At 42.2% G+C, this 20,308-nt stretch overlaps 1 protein-coding gene across 1 annotated transcript in view; it reads left to right on the top strand.

Annotated features, from left to right (window-relative positions):
- The first annotated feature begins 2,333 nt into the window (after positions 1–2,333).
- Positions 2,334–20,308, top strand: part of LOC121193053 (complement component C8 beta chain-like) — a 30,938-nt gene continuing 12,963 nt past the window's right edge. Inside the window, exons 1-8 of the mRNA XM_041055171.1 lie at positions 2,334–2,403; positions 8,557–8,696; positions 11,494–11,592; positions 13,564–13,695; positions 14,621–14,740; positions 15,166–15,204; positions 16,815–16,880; positions 18,309–18,368. Coding sequence (XP_040911105.1) covers positions 2,334–2,403; positions 8,557–8,696; positions 11,494–11,592; positions 13,564–13,695; positions 14,621–14,740; positions 15,166–15,204; positions 16,815–16,880; positions 18,309–18,368 — 726 coding nt within the window. The remainder of the gene's footprint in view (positions 2,404–8,556; positions 8,697–11,493; positions 11,593–13,563; positions 13,696–14,620; positions 14,741–15,165; positions 15,205–16,814; positions 16,881–18,308; positions 18,369–20,308) is intronic.

Raw genomic sequence — 20,308 nt, 5'->3', positions numbered from 1 at the left:
GTGACCTCAGCACTTTGTAAGTCACTCTGAGATCCCACGGCAGTGGCCGACACAATATGTGTAATTTGTATTTTAACATTGCTTTCAGAACAGGCAAGCGTTGTTCCGTTCTCTGCATTACCTCAAACTAGTAAAAAATAACATTTGATTTTTGTACCCAAAGGTTTGTGTAGGTAATGTTATGAGACCGAACCACAGACTTATGTAGAACTGAGATAACACATGAGGCCACAAACCCTGCAGAGAGATTAGAGTTTATGTGTCCAGGTTTTGAGATACATGTCTTTCTGCTGCCACATCAGTACATTGCAGGTGAATGGAATTTCGTATCACATTGAAAATGTAATTTGAAAATTTAAGTAGTAACCTCTTTGTGGATAATCCACAGAACCTGCTGTGGAAAATAATTTAAATGGAAAATGTCCACAAGAAAGATTATCCAGACTGACATGGACACTTGTTCTGCAAATAAATAATTGTTGATTTTTTTAAAATTGAATTTCATATTTTATTTATATGAGTACAACAAACGATTTTTAATTTACCTCTGTTGTGTTGAGGAGGAGGCAGAAGTTTGAAGGTATATTGAGACTGAATGTGAAGTGAATTTGAGAGACTGTGCAGTATTTAAAGTGGATAGAAAGATGCGAGTGTACACAAAATCATCCCGGGTGACATGAACTGAGGTGAAGATGCTTCTGTGTGAGCTGTTAAAATGTTCAAACTCAAGCCAATATTTCATGCGTGTACTAGAGAGGAAGAAACTGGAAGAAACTAACAGGAGAAGAACAGGAGTTTCTGGTGAGGTCTGAGATCAGACAAAGGCAAACTGTCACGCTAACAAGTCCTCTGCACACTCCGGTGGTGTGTACGTTGTTAGGTAGCTAATGTTTTCTGCAGATGAATGATGCAAACTGAAAATTTGTTTTGCAGTCAGTCACACTTTCAGAGAGTGACATCTCAACCTGGAAACAAAAGTTTTTTGTTCGCTTGTTTGTTTTATTTATATATTTATTATGTAATTTGGGTGAACTAACTTTTTAATAAGTGACATCTATGAAGATTTTTTTCTTTTTAGATATTCTTAATCAGTCTCATTACAGACACTCACAATGTCATACAATGTCACACAGGATAATGCGTGCCCGGTGCTTGATGTGCGGCAGCTCTTTTCAGGCCAGGGTAGGTTGAAGGCCTCTTTCTCCAACAATGGCCCGTCACCATGCCAACAGAAGCAGTGCCAGCCACTGTGCCAGCTTGGCATGGCCCCCGTGTTAGCAGTAGATGATTCAAGGGCATTAAATCACAATGTGGGGGGTTCTAGTTTATAGACGGCTGTGCCAGGATTCCCACCACAGTTTGCTTTGAAACAGCCTGTCATTCATTGCTCTCTGCTACTTCCCCTCCTCTCGTGCTGTTGGCCTGAGCTGGGGGCATCAACAGTCCATCTTCTGAAAATTTGCTTTGCATGCACAGAAGCGTTGGTCATGCTTTAATGTTCTATGTTTACTCACAAGCAGTACATAAAACAAGAGCATCAAATATTTCGCCACAGGTCTCCTTCAAGGGTGGGCACTGCACAGCAGGCATTTTCTGCTCTCTCATTAAGGATTGATGAACCAGAAGAGATAATAGCGTCTTTGTTGATTTGTTAAATTGGTGCCTGCCATTTTGTATGTTAAATTAATGTTGTAATGAGTGATCAAGAGGGGATGTGTTTGCCATTTTAATTTTTAACCACCTAAAGGTTAACATTAACTGTCATCCCTGTCTCCTCGCCTTGCAGTGCTCGGAGCAAGTGACTGTGATGGGCTGTTGGACTGCTTCTGAAGTACTCTACCAAAGAATAATATCCACTCCTGACCTACTCTGAAGAACAATATTTGATCCAGTCAATGTATAGGCTCCCTTGGGGGGAATTACACCTGAGTAATAGGTGGACCCTCGGAAAAGAGCAACACTGGACCATGTGATACTTGACCTTCACAGAGAGAACTCAGGTACACTCCAGAAGATGTCAAATCTGATCTGAAGCTGCTCTCGAGAGGATCACCCAGCTCATAATTCAGTCATCCTTTCATGTGTTGTTAAGCAATACTCAGACACCATGGGCCAACTGTGAAGGAGTGTAATTATCAATGCTGGATCTTCATTTATTGAGGAGTACCAGACGTCTCACCATGGATTTGAAGGAGATTCTCTCCACGACAGAGCGACTGTGAGAGAAGACGGGACTGGGGGAATTGGACACTGGGAGTTGGGAGGATTAGCTCGTGTGCTGCTAACCCATGGTGGATCTGCTGTAAGCAGGACAAGGGACTCAGCAGTGGAGGATGTCAGCAGAGGCCGAGCTCCAGCCGGGTGTCAAAACCAGCCAGCGAAAGGAGTCCAGGAGGATCAAAGGTACATGATGTTCTACCTACTAAATCTCTTTGCAACAGTAATTCTTCTGTGTAGATGTATGTAAAATATTAGGCTCATGTGGCATGTATGATTTGGTGAACTGAGACAAAAGCCTGATAGTCTATTTATGTAATGTTGTAGGAAAAGTACTCCAAAGACAACAAGAAACATGAAGAAAAGGGAGACAAAATGGGGAAATGGCAGCTTTCTTGTGTTTGGCAGGCAGTGAGCATAACTTTAAACCATGTTTGGATGCAGATAAATAATGCTGGACTACACAGAGAGATGCTTCACTCAGGCATGTCCACCGAGAAGCTCCCCGTCTCATCCCAGGGATCCAGATGTAGTAACAGCTATTCCGTGGAGCCCCAGGGTTTGGTAGTGCCATGATTTAGGTGTCATGGACATGGTAATTCACACCCTGTCGCTTTGATGAACAGCATAAGTGATGTAATAGGACGAGGCATTCTCCGAACGTTAGCTGGGAGATTGAAATGGGATTGAATTGGCTGAGAGGAGGAAAGAAGAGGAGATAGAGAGGCAGAAAGAGTGAAAATCATAGAGAGAGGGAAGAAAGTGTTTAAGAAGAGGATGCTTTTTCGTTTGCCCTCCCTCTCCTCATCCCTTTTTTCCCCTCATTTCTCCATCCATGAATAAAGCCACTCCGGCTAGTCCAGTAAATCTGGCTTCTGCTGGCTGGCTGTTACGAGGCCGCGGGGCCAGGTCCTCTGTGACTGCTTCTCTGGCTCTGTCGGCTTGCTCAGATAAATGGCCGGGCTGGAGGAGGGCCCATCGATTTGAGTTAAGTGGAGGGGGGAAAAGCAGAGCGAGGGGGCTATTACACACGTGGCCATGCGGCTCATCGAAGGGAGCTATCAGCAGAGGCTATCAGCCCCTGACTTTACCATGTTAATCACATGTGCTGCAGGGACCATTGTCACAATCAGCAAAGATGCTATTTAGATCCATATAAATGGAAATGGGGCAACATAAATGCATGCAGGCTGTCCGGCAGCACAGCTTGTGGTGGTTGCGAGCAGGCTGAGGCCAAGATGAAGGACACCATTGAGGATCAGGCTGATGACATATATTAAGACAAAGTTCTATTTATATTCATATGGGTGGGAAGCAGCAGAAGAAACTGATGTGATTTAAAGGATAAGGATGCTGTTATTTTTATAATTTTCTTCTTGTCAACAAATCCCATGAAAAGACCATAACCAACTATGTGTAAATCTGCCTCTTAATACTTGGCTTTATAATAATGGCTTTTCTACCCTGTCAGTAACTCTCATGTCCATGCACATTGTAGTTTTTAGCCAGTGTCAGGGAAACTTGTAACATTATTTTCTCATTATGGTTACTCAGCCCAGCACCATTCACACAACATGTCACACCAACATGTCACATTTTCTGTATTTAAATAAGTAGTTTGATTTTAACAAATATGGTTGTTTACTTTTTTGGCTGTGGGTTGAGTAGATTTGTACTGCTGACACGCTAACTGTGAGAGCCAGGAGAATAGGAGAATACAGCTAGCCTGGCTGCATCAAAAGCTCCCACATCTAAAGCTCACTATTATTAACACATTTATATTTTGTTTGTTTTATTCATTAAAAACTGAAGTGTAAAAATCAAAAGTTGTGGTTTTATGCTGGAACTCAGCTAGTGGGTCTCGTGGCTCTAGCAAAAAAAGTGAATGAGCATATTTCGCAAAATGTCATCATATTCCTTTAATGGGTGTAGAAATTTAAAAATCCCATGTTGTCATTTAACAAACAACAAACCTAATGTTATGGTTTAGAGGTAATTGCTAATCATCAACAGCTAGACGAGCCACGGTAACAGCCCGCATCGCTCTGTAAGTCAATTCTATTGAAAACTTTTGAGTTTAGGGAAGGATCATGGGCTGGGTTATGATAACTACTTTTATTAGAGAGGCTTAGAGGCTGTTTGTTGTCATGGTTACACTAATAAATACATGGTTAAGGTTAGAGAACAATCAAGGTCATGGTTAAAAGGAACAACGCTGACCATCGGTTGGAAGCAGGAAATGAACAGGGGTCTCCCGCTGTTAAAGCCCAATGTTTTGTCGCTATATAACATCACCTGACTTACTCCTTTGCTCCTGTAATAATTACAGTGGCCTCTACAGGATTTGTAGAGTGAATGTAAAAAGACAAAATTGATATCATCCCTTCATCCACCACATGATAAGGCAGCTAACATACTAAGAAAAAGACATGGATATAAACATATACATACTGAACACACTACCCTGTTCTTTGTTTTATGGATGTCATAGCTATTCCAGTTGTCATGTCCTTTCAAAACTATTTGAAAATATCAAATCTCACTGCAGCAAACTCTGACTCCCATTGTAAAACCAAAGCTCCCCAATACCCATCGACAGCTTTGCTTTACATGCGTGACTTTACTTCATCTCCATAGCAACTGTTGCACTCCCACTATAATCTGTGCACAAAAAAAAATATTCATTTCAAAAAGAGAGACAAGGAATGGAGGACAGCAAGACATTGAGAGAGGGGGTGCAGAAGGACAGAGAGATACAGTAAACAGACATAAAGAGACAGAGGGAGGCAAACAGCAGATTAAATCACCAGTCACCTCTCGTACTGAATGTGTGACATTGGAAAGGCTGTAAGAGACAGTACAAATACTAACCATTTTGCCCTGTTCAAACACTGTTTCCTTTATTTGACCAAATCATTTGTTGGTATGCTTATCCCACTGTTTCACCATCAGTGTGATAATAACACAGTGCGGCCCCTACACAAAGAATGATCTCCCCCATCACCAGCACACATCAATACCTGCATGTAACTCTGCAGTGAGTTAATGGTCTGTCCACCGCATTGACTCTCTAACTGCTTTAACGATCAGTCATTTAACCAAAACCTTAATCTTGTGTTTAGTGCCAAAGTTGGGTCGAGTAATTTTGACATTAATGTGGGTTGGACAAGGGAACACGTGCTGCTTTTAATGTTTGTAAATGTGTATCTGTGTGTTTGCTGAGGCTTATGAAAAGTATTTTGTGCACATGAGGGAGGCAGATGGCAGGGACAGATTTGCCTTCCTCAGATGCCCATTCTCTTTACTACTGCTTAAAGTCATCAGCCCCCCCAATGCGCTGAAAAGACATACCTATCGTTTTCATTTTAGGGATGTCAAATGTCCTGTGCAGAGACGCATAAAGTAATTGTTAATATTGCACAGAGTATGTAGGTGAAAGTATGGCTCAGTAAGCATCAATGCAGACTCTGTTCATTGTGAAATGGATGGCGTGTGTGTCCTACTGGCGGACAGGGACGTTCACAGAAAGAGACAGGCAGACAGAGATACAAACTCAGAAAGGTTCAAAGGTTAAGCTGCCTTGATGCCCGAATCCCCAACAAAAAGTTTCTTGTTGCCAAGTCCTTATATCTGGAGGGGCACTTCTGACTCTCCATCTGTTGCCATCTGTCCCTTCACTGTCCCCATTCTAGTGTGGCAAGGAGGAGGATGCAATACTGTGATCAGAGAGACAAGCCCTGAAACAGTGTGGAGCAGGGCTAACAGTAATTGGTCTCTCCATGGTCCTGGTGCACGGCATATGTGTCAGGTGGGGGATTGTAGCGTTTGATTTGAAATCCTCTGACGTCCTGTGCTGTTAATCCTCAGCTCGATTTCTGAAGAATTTGCTCTCTTAAGTGTTTATTAGATTGCTGGGAAATGAGGGCAACAGAAAAAATTAGGAGGAGAGAGATGTAACAAAGATTCTGCCACAGGACGCATGCACCCCAGACTACCAGGACAATGTGTAGGATACCCTTAGATGCAGACTAACAGTAGACAATACTTTAGGCAATCCTCTGTCAGACAGATTCTGAGCATCAGGCTTATGGGCCAGAAATATTGTGAGTACAATTCAACCTTGGGTAATTGTAGATCCAGAAAGCCAGAGTAATATGTGTCACCCCACTTCACACACACCTTCTCCCTCTCTCTTCTCCTTTCTTACAGTGTGTAACAACATGAAACAGCATGCCCTGCAGCTCTTTAGTTTTCAAATACAGCACACTCGCTCGTCTTGATCTGAACCCAGAGCACGTAATGCACGAGTTATGCCGCTGTGTCAAGACTCTCATTCGGTATGCAAGGCCTACTTTTTTGAGGATCTTTGCATAAACCTCTAAATCTCTCCTGAAGTGTTATTAGGGGAAATGGCACACTGTATGTAAAGAAACAAATGACACAGAACATCTGGTTAAAGCTCATCTGAGAGAGCTGCACTGAATTGGACCGATCGTGTTTAAAATGCAACTGGAGCAGCATGCATTTTACATTACATTACAGAGTGTATGAGTCAGTAAAATCAGGATGGAATGCATAATACTGTATGAATAGACTACAGTCACTGTATGAGGGATGGTTTGAATCAGGTACAGCAATAATTATCACAGGAGTCCACCCTCTCTTCGTCATGCAGTCTTTGGGCAACAGCATTGCTGCAATCATGGATATACTGCACTGTATGTCAAAGCAGTGTCTGCGGTTAGTCTTTTTAGTGAGTCTGTCATCAAAGTCTGAATGTTCATTTCTCCACACGGTTGCCATGTGCACGCCAAGCTTCGTCTAGTTAATGTTCAGAGGTACACGATGGCTGTATATAAGACTCATTATCCTCTGGCAGAAAAACAAGTCTGAATTAGACCCAGATTTGACATTCACTTGCTTAGAGACTTTAATGACTTTAGCATCGTCAACCCCCCCCCCCCCTTTAGAGAATTGTGCCCTCATGAATTAGTGAGAGGGTGTGCATAGCCAAGACAAGCGCTTGCATTAGAACTAAGACATTTTTTTCTTTTTCTCCATTTGCACAAGCCCCTTAATTTGCTCTTTTTCTAAATTTCCAATTTTTCTGTTTTGATTTTTTTTTTTTTTTTTTGGTATCGTTAGGAATGGAAAGAGAAATTCCATTTGTTTTAGGTTAAATTCAGTATGGACGGCAATACTAAGTATTTCTGGGTGGAATAAGCTCATTTTGTTGTAATATGGTCTTTGAGTGCAGCCTGACGGTCTCTGTTAGAGATATTAAACCTGGTCCCCTTCTCATGCGCAGCTTAGCCAGCCACTAAAATGTGCTGTTAACTGATGTACTGTACAGTGCTCATGACCTAGAATTGAGCAGCCTGAAAACTGTTAAATTCTCCAAGGTGCTGGTGACCTTGATTTGAAATCCTGCTATCTCTTTGTGTAAATGCGGTGGGAGTCTGTGTTGAAGCTGACAAACCCTGCACAGGTTAGGAGGGGATGGTTCATACATTGTAGACGCACGAGACAGCGTTCAAGGCTCGCAGCCACATAATCAAAACAGTACAACGGCAGACAGCACAGAGACAAAATGAGAAAGGTGTCAGTGTCAAGGTGGTGTCAGGGCAGCTGGAGAGACTGACAGACAGAATAATCAGCAACACGGAAGGGAGGGAGAAGGGAGGGGATGACAGTATAAGGCCTGAAGCCATCCAGACACGCACTTGCAAACGCCCCCCGATCTCACACCACCTCCCTGCCACCACCCAACGTCCATCACCCAGGGAGGGCCTGGCAGATTGTGGGTGAGCGCTGGACCGAGATGATTCCCCTCAATAGCAGCCATTCAAGCTGGTTTGTCAGCACCAATAGCACCCATGGGAACTGTGGGCGTGGGTGAGACGTAGGAGTGAGCACCCCCGCTCAACCACTCCATAACCTCTCACCCTTGCTCTGAGTGTGAATGCCCCACAATGCCCTGCAATAGGTGATGATAAAATGGTCTCAGTGTTCCAGTTGTTTTCTCATTTACTCCTCTGGCTTTATCCAACTTCATTTTCAATTTCTAGTTCAATTTTCTTTCAATCTTCTCTCGCTGCTGCTAATTTGCTATTCACTCTAAATTTCCTATTCCATAAATATTTATACCGGGGCACGCACACACACACACACACACACACACACACACTGGCCTCTATACCTCAAGCAAGGCATGATACTGAAGTTGTAGAATTCAGTTGAGCTCACACATCCTTGTTTCCTGTAATCACTCTCACTCTTTCATTTTCTCCTCCCTTATTTTTGTCCTCTCTCTTTTTCTCTCTCTCTCTCCCGTCGCAGGTCAGGACCGCAGTGAGGCGGGGCTTATTAAGCGTTTCCGTGGAGATGGCGTGCGGTACAAGGCCAAGCTGATCGGGATTGATGAGGTGACAGCGGCGCGCGGAGACAAGCTGTGCCAGGACTCCATGATGAAGCTGAAGGTGCAGACCTCTGTATGTGTGTGTGTATGTGTGTCTGCAGGGACATCATTGAGCCTCTTCATTCATCTCAGACAGATTTTAAAAAGTCATGCTCGGGCATGACTGTATTGTCTGTTGAATGAGTCATGGGAGCTGTCTTGTCCTGTATATGACTCACTGAAGCTCTGTAAAGAACTGACCAGATGAAACAAATAAGAGTCCAGGCATATTATTCTGTAGGTCTTTGTCATGCAGAAAGCTACTGTAAGGTTGATTTTATATCTTATATGCAAAATGGTAGCAGCTTTGTACTTTTTTTTTTTCTCGCTAATAGGCTGCTGTATTTTTAGTGTTGCTCAAAGCTCTCCGTATTTATTCATACAGCTTTCTTGACCTCAAGGGCAAACTGGCTTCCTATTCTGAAACACTTAAAGTGGTATATCACTTTTAAAATGTTCACTTTTTAGCTTGTATGTCTTCTCATGTCAGTCACATTCTTCTATTTTTACAACAAAGTCCATAGTTGTGCATATGCAAACTGTGATAATGTGACCCAGATAATTTTTTAGCCAGTGTTCTTAACAGAATGATGCAAGTAAATTAGGTCAAATTCAGCCCTACAGTCAGTGCCAAAGCTGGTAAAAAAAAAAAAAAAAAAAATTGTGGATGGGTTAATGTTTCTTGAACTTACTCTGAAGTGTGTGCTCTACAACGTTCTGTAGTCACGTTCCCCCTTCAATCCTGTCACAACCTTTACTGTTACTGTTAAGCTTTCCGTTCCCAGAAGTGTGCTTTACAGTGATAACAGGGTAGATTTACCAACTTGAAATTCTTAGTAATTTTCAAAATGACGAGTGCTGGATGCCACAGAGACATAGACAATAGCAGGCTTCTCAGCCTGAAAGTTGTGTTGTGTTATGGGCTGTTCCCTGATTGGTTGAAATCGCTGTTTTGGTTTGACTTTTTTTCCTTATCAATTTCCTGCTGACTTGATGTAAAACAAGTAAAAGGGGTTTTAAATATACAGCGTTTAGCTATAGGCCTATATAATGTTGTTAAAGCTACATGTCCCAGGTAAAAGTTCAGCATCCTCAGCAGTTGCACCAACCTAATCAGAGCCCAATGCACATCGCTTCAGTGTGAGAAAGTCTGATAGATCTGCTGTGGCTAGTTACGGTTGCTAAGCTATGATTGGACAGTTGCTGTTCAGGGGAGGGGTTTAGCAAACAGTCAATTATTGATATAAATGACATATTACTCGCAAATAACATGCTTGCTCTACTCAGAAGTTTATTTTGTCTTCTTATATATATACTGGTACCAAAGTAAAAGGCAAGAAATGCTCATCCCTTTCTATGTTGGGGAAAAAAGCAGCACCTAAGCATCTTTGCAGTAGGCGGGTACAGGATAAATCCTTCTCCAAAAGAGGGAATGTACATGAATGGCTTTTTAAGTATCTTCTCACATATTTTGCTAGAGCTTAAATGTGTTGGAAGCCCAGTGAAGAGCAGTATAGCCAGAAGGCAAAGCCTCTCATCACCCGTATCCATTCAAAGGAATATGTCCAATAAAACAACTTTTTCGCTGCCTTGATCTGACATTTCAGCAGTGCCCTCCCCATGACTCCAGTAGTCACCAGCCACCAGTCAGTTACAGTCAATGGAGCGGTCGATACAGACCTGCTATTATCTGGACAGGGGATAGAGGAGGGGATGGGGTCTCTATTGAGCTGCCTCTTGCTGCCTTGAGGACTAATCCACCAAATGGAGAAGCCGATGGCTGATTGACAACATCCATCGACTCTCCAGCCCGCCCGCCTCTTTCTCACTTACTTCATCTCTTTCTTATCCCTGTTGCTTGTTCTCTTCTTTATCCTGTCTTTACTCTTCCCCTCTTTATGCTCCTTTTATCCCATCAGCTCCTTCTTTTCTCATGTGAATATACATTTATGTACATAAAGATGGATGGATGTGTTTTTTCCTTCACCATTTCCCTGCCAAAACAAGTCCATGTAATGGCTGTGGTTTTAAATATCAGCTTGGCTTTAAACAAAAACAGTCTGAGTTTGCAGTTAGCTGCTGCACAGAAGAGGTCAACCACTCGTCACTGTACCTGGGGCCTACAGTTTTGTTAGACACATTCAGCACAGCAGGCAGGTCTTTCTTCTTTCTTATCTCCTCTGTTTTTTCTTCTTCTCTCTTCTCTTCTCTTCTCTCGCAGGCTTTGTTATATGAAAGACATGTCAAACGCACAGGTCACGTCAAATGGAACGCAGCGCAAATGTTAATTGTTTTCTTTATTAGAGCTGAGAACATAAGAATAAGGAGCTGCTGAGAACCATGGGAAAAACATACTTCAAAGGCGGGATTGGTTATTCAGTCAGCACTATGTGAAGTTGTCAGAGCGAACTGGTCGGTCAGCAGCCTGATCCATTCTGTCAGCAAATCTCACCTTATTGTTGTTAGCTACCACTTGTGTATGTCACGTTGAAGTGCAGTAGACCTACTTCAAGAGAAGGAAGAGAAAAAAGGTGCTTGGGAAATAATAATAAGACTCGTTGCACAAGGTGACGTGTGAATTCCTTTGAGAGTGAAGCGTCAAGAAAAGGCACATGAAAGAACGTTCTGTCCTATCACACCTTATGTAACTCCTGTCACCCTACCCGGCAATCCTCCTCCCAAAATCTCCCCCGGAATCTCTCCCCCCCATCTCCCACTGTCACACTCACCTGAGTCGGAAGAGACGAAGGCTCACAGTCTTTCATTGCTGAGCTCATATCCTTTCATCTCCTCATGTCATTTCCTTTAATCTCCTGCAGGGAATGGCTTCCTCGGCACGTTCCAAAGGGGAGCACAAGCAGAGAGTCTTCTTGACGGTCTCTTTCGGCGGGATCAAGATTTACTGTGAAAGATCAGGGGTGAGTAGCATGTTAGCGAATGGGCCCGCCATGGCAGAGCTGCACTGTGAGGCCTCTGCCAGCTGCTATTCTGTGAACCTACGGTATAGGACATCCAGAGGGCAGACGCTTGCACGGTTCAGTTCACAATGACTGCCAGGGCCGCCATCTTGTAAGCCTGGCTGGCACGGTTGACATATTAGTACAATACCTGCACAGAGGTAGTGTGATTCACAAGGTTGTCCTGAAATGACATGTCATTTTCACTACATTCACTACATTCTACATTTCCAAAAATCTCAATTCTTTCCCAAAATATCTGTGCAAAAATAAGGAATAACTTGCTCTCCACGGGAAAGTTTGCCCCTTATCTCATAAAAATTGAACTTGACAGCACTTAATTGCAGGTCTTGCATTTGATATTTGACCCTGAGTAAACTGCTTTAACAAATACCCAAGTAAAATTAGGGGTATGCTGCAGGACCTACTTAAGATCACACGGGCCCTGTCTGCCTGCTAATGATACCAGAGTGAGCAATGTTATGGTGATGTTATTAGACGGGCTGTTTCCGCCTCCATCCTGGCTTCCATCCCCCTGGCGGACTCAGAGGCCTGCTGTTCCATTACAGGATGATCGAGGGGCTAGGCTCTCCCTCGTCCTGGGGCGTAGTGTTGGCTAGATAGGCCCACTCTGCTCATCAGCGCTAACCGATAATTAGCACTCAGTTCCACCCCTTAATGATCATTGCTGCTAATGCTAATTACACCGCGGCTCCACCTCAGCTGTCGTTAGTGCTAAACTGATAATTATGCAACAGGGTTTGTCCCGTGGCTGCCGACCCCCACCCTACCACCAACCGTTTATTCCAAAAAAAAACGCCCATCTTTGATACTATCGCATTTCAGTATGACTGGTGGTGATAGTGCCGCGTCTTTCGCCTGTAATGAAAAAGAACATTAAGCCACCCGCCACCACCAACCAGCTCACCAGCTTTTGACAAGCTCATTTGTTGTTTTGGAAATCATGCCCCCTAATGCTCTTCATTTTATTTACTGATTACTGGCAGTAAATAACACTCCACACTTAATATCCCTCTTGAGTGATTATGGTGGAAATGGGGATCACTCCAGTGCAGGCAGAGTCAGCACGCATTTAGATGGAAATACTTTATGTAAAGCTGACATGATTCTCCGCTGAATCAAGTAGACTAGTCATATTAGTTTTGTATTTTACATTAATCGGAGGCGTTACCAGCGACCGAGTATCCGCTAATATTCAAAGAAAAGCTCCTCCCCAGTGACTAAGCTTATCTCTGTTAATAGAGGAGCAGCAGGTAGGTGTGCCCGAGTGACAGCTGAATTACTCTGTGTGTGTATATGGCTGTGTGCTTATGTTTTGTGAGCTTTTTGGTTGCCTGGTATTTCAGAGCTGCCCATGGATCACTGATGTTGTGAATTCATCATACAGTATATTTGTAAAATGAGTCTGTCTCTTGCTTACTAATGTGGTGATTCTCCATGAAATATCACAGCATCTCAAATCCTGCTCATATCAAAGCTGGACATAAAGAGACCAAAAGGCACCCAGTCAAACAAAATAAACATCATGGTATTGGATTCTTATTCTCGATGACAGAGATGACAGACAGCCGTTTCTATAGTTACAATATTGTCTATTACATATTGTGTAACAGAGATTTGAACACCCCTGAATCTTTCCTCCCTCAGTCACAGACTTTCAGGCTCACACTGTGTTGGTTGGTTGCGTTTGGCTTAACAATATGCAAAGATGTTTGAAGTAGGTTTGACCTACTTTTCCTGCCAACACAGTGTACAGTGCTTATTGTAAAATGTTATATCAAAAGGCTGATTTTCAAATGAAACAAGACATGTTTTTTTTACATCTTTAAGAATAAAAAGACTTACAGTAGATGTGTTAACCTGGTCCCTATGGTCTTTCCTGCACAAACACTTTATATTTCTATCCCCTAGGTGCTCCTGCATCACCACTCAGTCCATGAGATCAGCTACATCGCCAAGGACACCAGGGACCACCGGGCCTTTGGCTACGTCTGTGGGAAGGAGGGCCACCACAGGTTTGTGGCCATCAAGACTGCACAGTCGGTGAGTGCTTTTTCACTCTGCTAGGGCTGAGGTCTTTCAAGGCAAGTCCAAGTTAAGTCTCAAATCCTTGAGGGCAGAACCAAATCAAGCCACAAGACTCCATCAGCAGATTGCATGTTAAGATGCAAGTCTTTTTTAAATCTCTAAATGCTGTGTATTAAATGGCACAAGATTTTAACATTTTCCTTTTAAAGCTGCGTTAAAGTAATAGTGTACTTACATAGTTAAGACCAAGTCTTTTGAGTGCAAAGGTTTAGCAATTAAATACTCAACCTATGTGGCTCTAGTTGACCCAAAGAGTTATTATCATTATTTCACACTCCCTGAGTTTGGTGTTTCTTTTTGGGGAGTGACAAGGTCGGAACCAGACACCAAGCATTCACGCTTTACATATTCTGCATTCACATAATCTTTTCCATGTGAGTTGACTGACAAAAATAACTAAATTCATGAATAAATATATAAATGAAATAGAAACACACAAAGGAAATACATAACAGTCACTCCCCATAACAAAAATCTATTCATTAACTTCAAAGAAAAATAATTTAAACAAGCATTCTTCTGATATATAGCACTCTTGGAGAAGATTGAATTTAAAGTGGAGAAATATGGCTTGTCTATGGGTGGAGTTTGGTATATAAAACCCAATTCCAAAAAGCCTGCAAAATATTATTTCCTCTAACTCACCTCAAAATTCTGTTTAATGAAATAACATTAACAACTTTCTGACAATGTTAAGAACCTTCCTGTACATCTTTTCTTCTCCCACATTTTTCTGTCTTCCACTTCTGTGTCTACCTGTTTCCTTACATCATATCTTCATCTTCCCTAACGCTGCTCTTCATTCCTCATTGCTATGCTGCCTTGCTATATATTTCCCCATCTTCTTCTCCCTCCCTCTCTCGCCACTTCTCCCGTCCAGGCGGAGCCCCTCATCATTGACCTGCGCGACCTCTTCACGCTCATCTATGACATTAAACAACGGGAGGAGATGGAGAAGAAGGCTCAGAAGGACAAACAGTGTGAGCAGGCGGTTTACCAGGTAGGATGCTTTGAGCTCTTTTTTTTTTCTTTTTTTTCTTCAGTTTCATTTCCAATTTGGAGGCGAGATCACACATTATAACTCAGCCAGCAATGGTCTGGCTGAAATCTTAACACTTTCAAGCTTCCTCTGAAGTGCATCGCAGATTGTGTTTGTCTGCAGCATTTATTTTTGTGTTGAATATCTAAATATAATGGAAGTGCAGCAGTTTTTGGATGCTTTTTTTCCCCACGAGAGTCAGGTATGTGTGACAGGTGATGTATGTGACATTGTGTTTGTGATACAGCAAAGCTCAAGACACCATCAGTCTGTAATTATGCTTGGATGCAGGAAAAAGATGAATGTATCTTGCTGTTGTTTTCTTTCTCAAAATTACTGATGAAAAACAAAATGTGTCATCTGCCCTCTGTCCCAAACCCACACAGACCATCCTGGAGGACGAAGTGGACGATCCAGTTTACCAGGTAGGTCCACAGGCACACAGAGCAGGAACGAAACACTGCTGACTTGAAATTTCTAGCTTCACTGGTGCTTCTTAAAGTTTGGAATCACAAAAAAAAAAAAAAAAAAAACCTTAATCCTTAACGTAAATATCTTCTCCAGTCACTGATCTGCTTGAATTAATGATTCATGATATTCCACCATTCCAGTAATACACAGTAGACCATCCGAGTGGACAGTTTTGTTCAACCATTCAACTCCCATTTGCCAGTGCAGTGTTGTAAAACCATATTTTTTAAGTTGATCTGTGTCAATGTTCTGATTTCTTCCAAAGATATGCCCCCCCCCCCCCGGACTGGTTGTTACCCCCCCCTTCTTTTTTGCCCTGTGCATTTATTTGGCTGAACATGATTTTCTCTGTGTTTGCTCACACTGAATACAGACAACACTAACTCTTACTCTGAATGCTATGTTCAGTAGTACGTCCAGCCACCTCCCAGATCACCTCTGTTCTTTGCTCTTGAAGTGTGTTTTGCATAAAGTCATTCCATTTGCAGTTTTCAATTTATGTTGATGTTGGTTGACAAAACTCCAGACTGTGGCCAGAGGAATAATTTGACATTTTGGGAAATGTGTTTATTTTCTTTCTTTCAGAGAGTTCAATGAGAGGATCAATACCACTCCTATGCCTGTATGTTAAACTTGGATATGGAGCCAGAAAATAATTTAGCTTAGATTAGCGTATCGACTTGAAACAGTGGGCTTGCTAAATCGCCTGGCTCTGTTCAAAGGTCCACCTACCAGCACATCTAAAGTTTAACAGTTAATAAAAAAATAAAAAACCAAGGGTTTTTTATTTTTGCCATAGAAATAATCCAGCACATTAACCCCCATAAAAAAAAGCATACTATTATTTTTACTCTTCAGCTTTGGTATGGGTTGAACAAATTAGTGAGCTGCTAGGTGAACTTTGTCACAGCTTGACAGAGCCAGGCTAGCTATTTCCCAGTTTCCTGTCTTAATGCCAAGCTAAGCTTACAGGCTGCTTGCTTCAGCTAGTTACCATACAGGTATGAGAAAGGTTTTAATCCTGTCATCTTACTCTCAGTGAGACAGTTGTCCCAAAACACATGTCCCAAAACTATTCCTTTAATTTGAGATCCATAATGGCATTTATTTATATCAACCTCAAAGGAGATACTGACAGATTTGAGGACTTATGAGACTTCAGTCATGGATCTCAAGCCAATATTCTTACCTGCGGGTCTGTTTTCTCTCAAAGAGGTTGAGCATTGAAGGGAGACCTCTAACTAAGACCTCCACATTGCCTTGAACTACTGCCTGACCTATTATACTTGTGCTCTTTCCTCTTCCCACCTCACTCTTTTTCTTTCTCTCTTCATCACCCCATTCCTCTTTCCCATGCCCCATTTTTACACCCTTTATATTCCTGATCTCATTTCACTCCTCACTTGATGCCATCCTCACTCCCCTGTGCTTTCATTTTATTCTCATCATGCATCACTCCCTTGTTTTATCTCTCTGTTTTATATGCCAACCTCTCTCTCTCTCTGTCTTCTCATCTCATTATTCTCTGCACCTCTACGCCTTGCCCACTACTTCTGTTCTGTAGTACATAGTGTTTGAGGCTGGACACGAACCCCTCCGTGGCCCCCAGTCAGAGGAGAGCGTTTATCAGGTACAAAGACAAGCATTGCCCCCTTTTTTTCCATCCTCTTGATACCCTGTGATAGATGATAGCAGTAACATTACTAACAACTTCATAGCACCCTTTTAAGAGAAGTGACAAAGTGCAGAATGATTTTGGGATTCAGAAGTAGATCAAGCTAAGGTGTGTGTTTTGATGTAGCTGTCTCCTGTAGCTTCTTTACAATGAAAGCCACCCCATTTTTTTTGCCAGGGGAATACTTTTGATGTACAACAACAGCAGCAGCAGCTGTATTTTCACTTTGCATTAGCACTAATTTAATACAGCTCTGGTGTAGGGGTTAGGAGAGTGAACAGTAAACAGAGAGGCTGATATTAATGAAATAAAATGACAAAAATTATATCTAATTATCATTTCCTGTGGATCCCTGCTGCATTTGAAGGCATTTTGAATCCAGCACAGGAATGGCAGATTCGCCATTAACAATAAAATCTGCTATATGTGGAGGTAATAACTGAAGGTTAATACACTGAATGGTTTTTCTCTTAGACAGTAGCTGACCATAATTAGTATCAAAAATGGGATTTGATGTCATGTAAACCTTAAGGATTATAACGTCAAAGATGCTCAAAATAAAGGCAGCCGCTTCATGTTTAAAATATATGATGCTTCATATAGCATCTGAAACAGCTGTAGCAGAGTCAAGGTCAGTTGTTTAGTCTGGGTAGTTTACCCAAAGCCTGTATACCGGGCTCCTTTTATATATCCAGCACTTTGACCTTTTGATTTTAGACCATTTGAAGGACCAGCCAGGACTCCAGGGACCTGTCGTATGATTTAATCCTACCCCTCTACCCCCCCTTTCTCTCCCTCTCCTCCTCCTGCTCTTTTTGCCTCTCTGTATCTTGCATTCCTCTGAAGATGAAAGATTCAGAGAGAGAGATTAATCACTTGCCATGCCATTTGATCTCAGAATGAAACAAGATCAATAGACTTGGGGAAAACGTAACTGAAAGTTAACCAGTCGACGGAGCGATAGGAGAGACAGGCAGTGAGGTTAAGAGCAACAGATAAGATAGAGCCAAGGCTTCTTCCTATTGTCAGATGAACCAGTTGAGACATGCTGTTGCAGAATAACAATAGGCTTTCTTAATACTCACAGAACGAGCATTGTTTGCAATCAATATTGATTTAAGTAGAATTGATTCAACAGCACAACTGTAGAATTTGCATAATCCCATTGCTCTAAAAGATAAAATTACATCTAAAAAAAATGAACTAATCAAAATTGATGTAGTACACTTTTTCTATTTCAGTAGACATGTTTCAGTTCTTGTGAGCTCCTGTATTAAATACCCAGCCTGTTTAAAAAAAAAAAAAAAAAGAAAAAGAAAACAGAAAAACAGAAAAAAGGTGTTGCTGTTATTTACGTTTGAATCGACCTCCAATCCAATGCAGGTCCCAACCAGTCAGCAGAAGGAAGGGATCTATGATGTCCCAAAACGCCATTTCATGACTGTAGGTGTTTTTATTTTCTATTATTTGTTTCTTTATTCTTCTACTTGCAAACCTCTCTGTAATATCCTCTGGAAGGAAGTGCCTTAAGCCCCCTTTGACAGTGTCCATTTATGATATTTAATAGTTATATATTACAGCCAACAGGCTCTAAAACACATTTCCCAAGTCAAGGACGAGTCAGACAGAGCATCCATTTTCTGTGATGATGGTGATGATGAAACAAAGCTACATTGGTCATGCCGAGCCTGCTTGAAGAGATAAGACTAACTGATTGGTCGACCAAAATCAGACATGTCAGCAATTTCACACAACATTAGAGAGGCAGGCTTCGTATCCAAAATCCAATCCTGTGCAGAATCTGACGCATGTCGTGACCAGATGGTCGAGACAAAATTAGTTTGGAGCATGTTCGCAGGTCCCATTTGACTGGTGCAACTATATAAATAAAGGGGTGGCTGTTCTATTTTCCTCAGAGGATGAGCACGAGAGGTTTGTAGGTGGGGTGGGTGTTGGGTTGAGCTGCATGGAGTGAAGTCACGGCTACATACAACCAAGGCCACCAAACACTCATAAAAGCTGAACCTTAATGAATAGCAATATTTTTTTTTCCCTGGGAATTGATTTGATCAGAAAATAGCACGAAAAGTGTTTTTGATTTCCCCCCTTTGTCATCAAACTGCAAATATATTTCATCTCATCCTGGTAGGTTTTATGAGTTCTTCACCACCATGCCGTGACCACGCTATTACATCTCTCAAATCGCTTATAAAAAACATTTATTCCTGTTTCGCCAAAGATTCATCCAGAGAGAATTTCCACACAACTTTTGAAAACAGCCCTAGCAAAGTGCTTCTCTGCTCTTCGCTGTTTGTGTGCTTGTTGCTCAGCATATCAAACAGATAAACTCTCCTGCCCCCCCGCCCCCCTCCCACTATCTCGCCCAAGCAGCCCATGCCAGTATAAGTAGCAGCGCTTCCATATCTCCAAGTGTTACTGCTTGTCTGTTCATTCAGTTGGAGCTTTTTGAGAGCCTCGAACTCCCCTGATGTGTGTCAGTGCCTGCAGGGAGAGACCTCTGTGTACCGTGTTTACCTTTTTCCAAATTCTGACTCAATCTGTGCCCCTCAATGGTTGCAAAGTGCTGCGCAAACTGTGCGACCCCTTCTGTCCCCTGCCTTATTCAAGGAAGACATAAACACCCCGTTTATGTGCAACACTGATTGCTGTGATTCTTCCTTCTTTTTCTTTCTTTTGTTAAATATGTTGTGTTTGTATCTGTTTATTTATAGCATGCAAACCTTGTGTGTTCTCTGTGTGTGTGTGTGTTTCTGTGCTTTTACGGTGATTCATTGTCTGCTTGTGCATGGCCCCAGAGACATTTCATGCAACTTAGCCATCTCATAGTCTCTTTCATAATCGCGTCCCCTCTCCTTTAAGTAGTGCGAATGGATCACAGAAGGGACTAGAGCAGGGGTCACGTCTGCCTATAGGGTGAGGTGGCCTCATTGTCTTGGTTGGGTGGTTCCAGGAGCTTCTTCTTTCATTTATTCGATGAAATAAACACATTCCTCTGTGCATATATCTGCTCGCAGAGTAGAATCAGCATGATAAAGCGGCCCCAGCTCTCATGGGGGCCCCTCTTGATTGGCAGACATAAGAATATCTAATCAGAGCCTGTTTTATAGGACTGAATAGCCTTTTACCCACTCAATTATAATGAGCCATGAAAGATTCATTTTAGATCCATTTTCTGATAATGAAATGAGGGGATAGTTGTTTCTTGCCATCCACAGCACAGACTGCCTTTGTGAATAGATTTCACTCCCCACACCTACCCACCCATGCAACCACCAGACCCTATTTGGAGATGAATTCAAGGTTTCATGACTTTGCAGATCTCATTGTTGTGATGTATCACTGGACTTTGTCTCTCTCTGTCT

Source organism: Toxotes jaculatrix, chromosome 14 (assembly GCF_017976425.1).
Source record: "Toxotes jaculatrix isolate fToxJac2 chromosome 14, fToxJac2.pri, whole genome shotgun sequence".
In the NCBI taxonomy this organism is placed as follows: Eukaryota; Metazoa; Chordata; class Actinopteri; family Toxotidae; genus Toxotes; species Toxotes jaculatrix.
This window is presented reverse-complemented; position numbering and strand designations above follow the sequence as displayed.